We start from the raw sequence: 7,482 nt of genomic DNA, 5'->3' as shown, positions 1-7,482 counted from the left end.
AGCCTAGGTCATGTACTTCTTGTTAATCAAGTTACAGTTACCAGCTTGTCTCATAAGGAATGGAAATATTTTCTGGACAACACTCACCAAAAAAGAGTCGAATTACTTCAATTCCAAGATAAAGGAGGAGCATCACCACATCCAGTACAAGATTAGCTGTTGGATACGGTAGCAGGAGACCTGCCGATACAAAAGCCAGAGTTTGCAAACAACATATAACAGCACCCATAAGAACTCCCACACACTGGGGAATAAAGAGGACAAGAGTCTTATCAGCTTTCCATGAGCTGGTGAGTAGGATGCAAGTAGGATCAGTTAACCTGCTGCGGGATATGTTAACTCACAGTGCCACTATGTCTGTTAGAGGCGGGCTCATTATTATGGGGTTTTACTAACTCCAAACGTCTTGGAGATTCCACTCTCCAAAATGATCAGATGTACGTGGGTACACAGGCTGCTGAACAGTTCTGAGGGTCACCAATGGGCTTAGAATTCACAAAAAGAGGTGACAGGGGAGAGTCAGAATAGAGAAGCCCACATTTCCCAAACTCAAGAAATTCTTGCTGAATCATTCTCAAAGAAGCCATCCAATGAAGAGACAGCTACCTTGCAGTGAAGAGGGGCACAGAAAAGAATGAAAAATAAGAAAGTTTTCAGTGGGAGCTGCCTCTGGGCTGAAGTTGGGAAGGGATTTGGGGCCAAGGGTAGTCAAGGCCCAAGCCTTACCTTTATATAGAAATATGAAGAGTTCCAGCAGGAAATAGGTAGCATAATACCACCCGTTCAGAAAGAACAGGATTTCTAGGGGGGTGGAGGACAACCGTTTACCTGAAAAGATGAGCACAGAGAACAAGGATGGGTCGGAGGGCAGCTCAATCTGTTGAGTAGTTGTGTCTAACTTGGAGAAAACGAGAGGTCACAGCCAATGGCAAGGGCCACTTGGTTGCTGATAATGAGGGGTGTGTGAGAGTATAGGATGTGGAGAGAGCTTCCTTCAATCTCTTTGTTCCCCTGGAATCACTGTCAAACTCGATTCTTTTGGCTTCGGAGGTGAAAGTCAAGGCTCCTCTATGATCTAACCCCATAATTACATGGGAGGGAAAATTGGGGCGCAGAGATCAGCACTGGCTTCTTCGAGGTCACACAGCAAATTCGTCTTTGAGCCGGCCTAGAATAGACCGAGCCAAGGATCTGGGGGTATTTGAGATCCTCACCTCGAGACAGTAAGGCGCTCGGGGTGAGTGGGGCTACGAAACCCTGCTTTGGATAAGTGAGGAGCGCTGTCCCTAACACCCGAAAATGGAGGGTTTAGGTTGAGCCGCCGGGTAGAAGGGAGAAAGGGGACTGAAGGGATCAGGACCAGCGACTCACACACCTCCAGAACCTCACCTCGCGGCGCCATCTTCAGTCCCCATGGAAACTGCGTACGCGGCTGCAGCCGCTCCCCGAGCAGCGAGGCGCTGCCGGAAGCGGGGGACGGAGTGGCCCCGGCTTCCGGCCGCTCAGCCCGCCCGCGGCACTCTATGGTTAGTGGGCCGGAGCCGCCTCGGTGCGGTCCACGCGTGCGCAAGAAGGGCCGCGGGCGGCAAAAGGCCTTCTCTGCGACTTTGGTTTTCTGAGGCTCCGCCGCCCACGCAGCCGTCGCCCGCGGGACCCCGAGGCAGTGGAGTTTCTCGTGGTCTCCCCCCCGCCCCCAGGTTACAGTGCGTCGGCTGAAGTGGCCAGTTGTGGCAGTGTGACCACAGGATTGGCAAATAGGCCCTAGCCCCACGATTTCTTTTCAGACAACGGTCTGAAAATGAGAAACGGTGTGCGCGACGGAGCTCTGCAAATGCGGGGTGAGGTTTAGGGGTCATATGTCTACCAGGTAGCCTTTTAGAGGGGTTAGGGGGTTTTGTGCGTCCGATTTATTAGGTATTTAGAAGGCCCCAAATCAGAAAACGTGAAGATGAAACGTGATCAACGTGTGACCCACAGCATGCTGGAGGAGTTGAGAGGACAAAGTACTCCCGGCGGGAATTGAGGGACGTTTCCAAGAGATGGTCTGTAAACTGGGTTTTGAAGCCTAAATACGATTTGGAGCAGTAAACGTGTGTGACTGCCTGCAGCAGAGTAGGAAAAAAGGGTTTTGCGTGGAATCGGGCCGTCTTGGCTGTTAGCCCATTGTTAGAGTAGGACAGGAACGGACGGCACGCTCAAACCAGGTAATTTGAGTAGCGACTAACTTTTAAGGACAGCGCTAGTTGGGTTGGAGGTGGGGCGGTAATTGTATTTCTAGGCATCAAAGAGCGGAAGCAATTCCCTGAGTAATTTATGTGTCTCTCATTTTGGAGAAGGGCGAAAACGTCACTTTTAGAAGTATAGATATATCTTGTTAGTAGGAATATAACTACTAGGGAAGATCAAGTATGTGTGGAACGGTGCATATGGAAGCTGAGTAGCCAAAAAGATAGACTCTGTTATCTATTTTTTGCCTCTTTGCTCCACATTCACCCTTCAGTACCGGTTCAGCGATAATGGACTGGACTCTGCAATTTCTTCAACCTTACAGTGAGCACAATGGCAAGCTTTGTCAGTAGAGGGCGCTGGAGGGACATTGAAGGAAAGGATTCGTCTTCCCCGCCCCAGTGAGCTCTGGTTTGCTTTTCCTTGTTCCTGCACCATGATGTCTCAGCAGTGCAAATGCTTGGGGACATCGAGGAAATCAGGCGTGCTCTACTCCAGCCACACGCCAAGAGCCAGCACTTCCCTAGCAACCTCGCAGAACTGGTCCAGGCCCGGTGACCACTTAGCTGTGGCCCTCCTGTCAAGGATACTGCATACTCCAGCCCTTGCACCATTGACAACTCCCTCCCTCTGTGCACCTGCCCCCTCAGCCTTGTTCACTTATGCCCTGGACAGTATTTGCCAAAGCTCTCCAGGCATGGACACCACGTACCCACCACAGCAGTGCCCCAGCTCCCTCCATGCATCTGCTCATCAACATTGGCTCTTCTTCCCAGAGGCTTGGTTCCCGTGGCCTTCAGGCCATGTGTGGACATCATGTATTCCAGGCCTTGTGCACGCAGAGCACTCCAACAAGTCTTGGCTCACCTGTGCCCTGCTGGGTGGTTTACTGGGATCTTCTCAATGTGGACAGTGTGCGCTCTGGGCCCAGTGCCTGCAGGTAGTGTCTGTACGCTCCCAGTGTACCTGCCCACCAGCCATAGTTTGCTTGCATCCTGGAGGGCTGTTCCTTGTCTGGCACCTCTCTGGCCTGGGTAAACCAGTGAACTTGGGGGACCCTGTCAGGTTTGCCTTCCTCAGATACTCTCCTTCAGCACCCTTTTAGAGTTCTCTTCAATATTTTGTACTTCCTCTCACATAATAATTTAATGACTCTTTATATTAAGCTTGCCATGTTTAAATTACTGTATGGTTTCTGTCTCTTGGTTGAGACCTAGACTGAAACATCTAGCTATCTTATTGTTAGTTTCTCAATTCCATAGTCAAAGAGCATACTCTATCCTTTTACATTGATTTAAATTTATTATTAAATTTATTGAGAATTGTTTTATGACTCAGCATATGGTATATATTGGTCAATATTCTGTGTATTTGAAAAAATGCATTCCACATTCATATGCATTATAAAGGAATAGGGAAAAAAAGCATATTTACCTAGATACTATTTCTGATGTGCTCCGTTCCTTGCTGAGGATGTTTCCATCTGTTGTCATCTCCCTTCAAGCCAGAGAATTTTCTTTTTTTCTTTTTTCTTTCTTTCTTTTTTTTTTTTTTAGAGAACTCCTTTAGCATCTTTTATAGTGCAAGACTCTTGGCGATGAATTCTCTTCTTTATTTTTTAAATGTCTGTTTCAGCTATTCTTGAAGTATATTTTTGGTCAATATAGAATTGTGAGTTGACTTTTTTCTTTCAGCATTTTGGAAATGTGGTTACACTCTCTTCTGGCCTCTGATTTCTAGTGAGAGGTCAGCTGTTAATTGTCCCTCTGTATGTGGTGGTGTTTTTCTCTTGCTGCTTTCAGGATTTGCTCTTCATCTTTAGCTTTCAGTAACTTGACTATGATGTGCTTAGGTGTGGCTTTTCTTTGTTTTTCAAGGCGGGTTTGTGGAGCATCTTAAATCTGTCAATTTCTATCCTTCATCAAATTTGGGAAATTTTTGGCTATTATTTCTTTAAATATTTTTTTCTGCTCTTTTCCTTCTCTTTGTCTTCTAGGACTCCAATTACATGTATGTTGGGCCGATATTTAACTAGTCATGAGACTTTTTAAAAATATTTTTTTCCCTCTGGTTTTCAGCTTATTCAGGTAATTTCTGATGGTCTATCTTCTAGTTCATTGACTCATTCTGTTCTCCTTTGCTGTTAAATCCGTCCATTTAAAATTTTTCAGATATTGTAATTTTTATTTCTGAGATTTCTGTTTTTCAGAAATCATGTTTCTATTTTGAGGTTGCCTATCTTTTTATTCACTGAGAACATATTTTTATTGCTGCTTTAATATCCCGCCTGTTAATTCCGATATCTGGATCATCTCAGTATTGGCGTCAGTTTTCAATGTTAAATTGTGAAGACTCTGGTTTCTACTGTCTCCAAAGACTGACGGTTCTTTTTATCAGGCGGTTAGCTTGGTTGGCTACACACCACAAACCACACTTACTGGGTGGCAGCTCCAGTCTGTTTAGATCTTGTCTTTAGTTCAGCTACCTTGAGTCTGAATTGCATGTGTAGTCAGAGCTTGGGCAGACGCGTAGGCAGTCAGAATTTGGGGATTCCACTCTCTCTGGCTTTTTCTTCTGAGATTCCCATCTTTCTCTCCAGTGGCATGAGTTGTCCTGGCTCAGTATTCTGGTACTATGGTTTTCCCCTAGCATGTCCTACATACCATTTTGCCTGCTACCAAGTTTCGAGCTGCAAAAATAGGGAACTTTCTCTGCAGAATTCTCCTCTTGTGAGTGTGGACTTCCCATCAAAATTTTGCTTCCCTTCATTCTCCAGTTGTCGTCAAGTAGCTGTTTTTTGTATTATGTCCAGATTTTACAGTTGTTATTTGTGGAGGATCTTACTCAGCCATTATTAGAAATCCCTACGTTCATTTTAAATATTTTATCCAATTCCTGCATATTTTCCTCCATTTCTCGAGCATGTCAATCATAGTTTTAAACTTGTCTGTTTTCTTCAATATTTTGATCACTCGTTTCTATTTTCTACTTTTATTCTGGCTTTAAATAATATGGTCTTCTCTCTTGACTTGCTAGTGATTTTTACTAGATCCAGAAATTGTGTATAAAAAAATTATAGTGTTTCTAGATGTTTTTCTTCCACTCCTTCCTCTGCCAGGCAGACAGAATGGGGACTGATCACTGACAGGGTTTGAGGCTGCACTGTGATTTTGATAAGCCTCAGTCAACCTGTTTCATCTTGTTCCTTATAAGGAGCCCTCCTGAGCTTTCAACTGAAGTCCTTTGTGATCACCGGTTCCCGCACCTGGCAGGTCCTGAATTCTAATCATCAGCACCCTAAGCCTGCCAATAGTTCCATTCTGCTTTCCACAGCTTTGAGAAAATGAGTGTGTTTAGGGCTCTTCTGGTTCTCAACTTTGTTCCTCCAGTGGAATGACACCCATGAGCTCAGCTGTTTTCTCTGATCCTGGCCTGCAACTCTGGGCAATTCTTGGATTCTTAGCCTCTTGCTCAAGCCCATTCAGCAAATGCCTCCAGGGGAAAACTGCTACAAATTGTCAGTTCACTTTGCTAAGATTCTCCCTTCTTTAGAATTTTAGGCCCTCCAGTCTGCTTCACTTGAGCAATTCACTGAAGTAAAAAGGTGGTACTTAACATTTCATCTGGTTCTTCTAGTTCCTGACAGGAGCATTTGATCAGCCAGAAGCAACTCCATCCTACTAAAGATCTCTAAGCACTTTTAAAGTGTTTATTTCCTTCCTCTGAACTTTGGAAGCAGATGTCCCCAAGGAATCAATTTATATCATATCTTAAAAACATTCCTACTGCTAAGTGAAAAAAAAAAAAGCCAACTATTTTATGGCATAGTCCCTATAATCACAACTGTGTATTAAATATATATACATACAGTTGTCCCTAGGTATCTGCTGGGGATTATGTAAAATGGCATAATTCATGTAATTTATGCTCGTCTTCCCATACACTTTAAATCATCTCTAGATTATTTATAATACCTAATACAATGTAAATGTTATGTAAATAGTTGTTATACTGTATTGTTTAGGGAATAATGACAAAAGCCTGTACACCTTCGATACAGACAACCATTTTAGGCCTAACTACATAGTACATGTCAGTAACAATGTGACCTATATTTCCCCCCTCGCCCCCTAGTATTTTTGATCTTCAGTTGGTCGAATCTGTGGATATGGAACCTTACCTGACTATTCAAGGATTTGAAATAAATGAGTGGGGTAGGATTATAGCAATTTTTTTGGTAAAAATGTTTCTGAAGTATTATATTGTTACCTATAAGAACTATGTAAGTAAATGCAGACTGTTGAGGGGAGGGAGAAGGAACTCTGGCTGACGTACAACAGTGAGAGATTAACTGCATAAACTTTTTATAACTTGAATTTTGTACAACATGAATGTATTAACTATTAAGGAAAATAAACATATATATACATACACATACACATCTCAAACTCACAGGGCTACAAAGTGCAATAAATATTGTGAGGAAAACAGGCATTTGGTTGTGCTCACTAGCTGCAAATACAGCAGAGAACATTGTAGCCCTGATTCACTGGGGTACACAGAAAATCGCTCATCTTTCCGCGATTGTAATGAGCAAAGGGGATTATAATAACTCCTGTAAGAGCTTTTATGAAAAGATTCAAAATTGGGCCATTGCCGTCTTTTTACAGATGAAGGCATAGTAGGTATAGATGATGGCTTTGATAGGACTTTTTAGATCACCTTTTCTAGTGATAGGGGCCTTCGACATTTTATTTGAACATTGTACCTTTTCTTTTTAAACGTCCGTTAAAATCTGACAGCACAGCTGATAGTCTCTTTCCCCGGAACTTTATTCTAGGCTTCTAAATGGTGGTGGTGGTGGGGGGTCAACATTCCATGGCCTGGGGCAAATCTAGACTGTTTCTGTACCTTAACTGGAATTAGTTTAGCTTTGTATCGGTTACTAAGAATAAATTTCCATTTCTACATTGTTGAAAAAGATCAAAGGACAATTATTTTATGACATAAAAATGAAATTTAAATGTGTCCTAAAATAGTTTTATCGGAACACGGACATGTTCATTTGTTCACCTATCACCTATGGCAGCTTTCACGCTATAATGTTGAGTTGAGTAGTTGCAACAGAAGCCATATGGCCCTCAAAATCTGAAATATTTACTATCTGGCCCTTCAGGGAAAAAGTTTGGCTAAAGTGTCTCTGAATAACAAGTTTCATAGAACAACTTTCTGGTGAGGTAGACTGACAATTAACAG

At 43.3% G+C, this 7,482-nt stretch overlaps 1 protein-coding gene across 3 annotated transcripts in view; it reads right to left on the bottom strand.

Annotated features, from left to right (window-relative positions):
• TMEM216 (transmembrane protein 216) overlaps positions 1 to 1,469 on the bottom strand; it is a 5,293-nt gene extending 3,824 nt beyond the window's left edge. The window contains exons 1-3 of one of the 3 annotated variants that reach the window (XM_011368601.2): positions 1,376 to 1,469; positions 727 to 828; positions 88 to 180 (exon numbers count right to left, since the gene is read on the bottom strand). In XM_011368601.2, the coding sequence (XP_011366903.1) occupies positions 88 to 133 (46 nt within the window). In that variant the 5' untranslated portion in view covers positions 134 to 180; positions 727 to 828; positions 1,376 to 1,469. The remainder of the gene's footprint in view (positions 1 to 87; positions 181 to 726; positions 829 to 1,375) is intronic. The other 2 variants (XM_011368600.2, XM_023535831.1) reach the window with 2 other exon arrangements.
• Between the last annotated feature and the right edge of the window lie 6,013 nt (positions 1,470 to 7,482).

This window comes from Pteropus vampyrus, unplaced genomic scaffold (genome assembly GCF_000151845.1).
Source record: "Pteropus vampyrus isolate Shadow unplaced genomic scaffold, Pvam_2.0 Scaffold144, whole genome shotgun sequence".
Taxonomy (NCBI): domain Eukaryota; kingdom Metazoa; phylum Chordata; class Mammalia; order Chiroptera; family Pteropodidae; genus Pteropus; species Pteropus vampyrus.
This window is presented reverse-complemented; position numbering and strand designations above follow the sequence as displayed.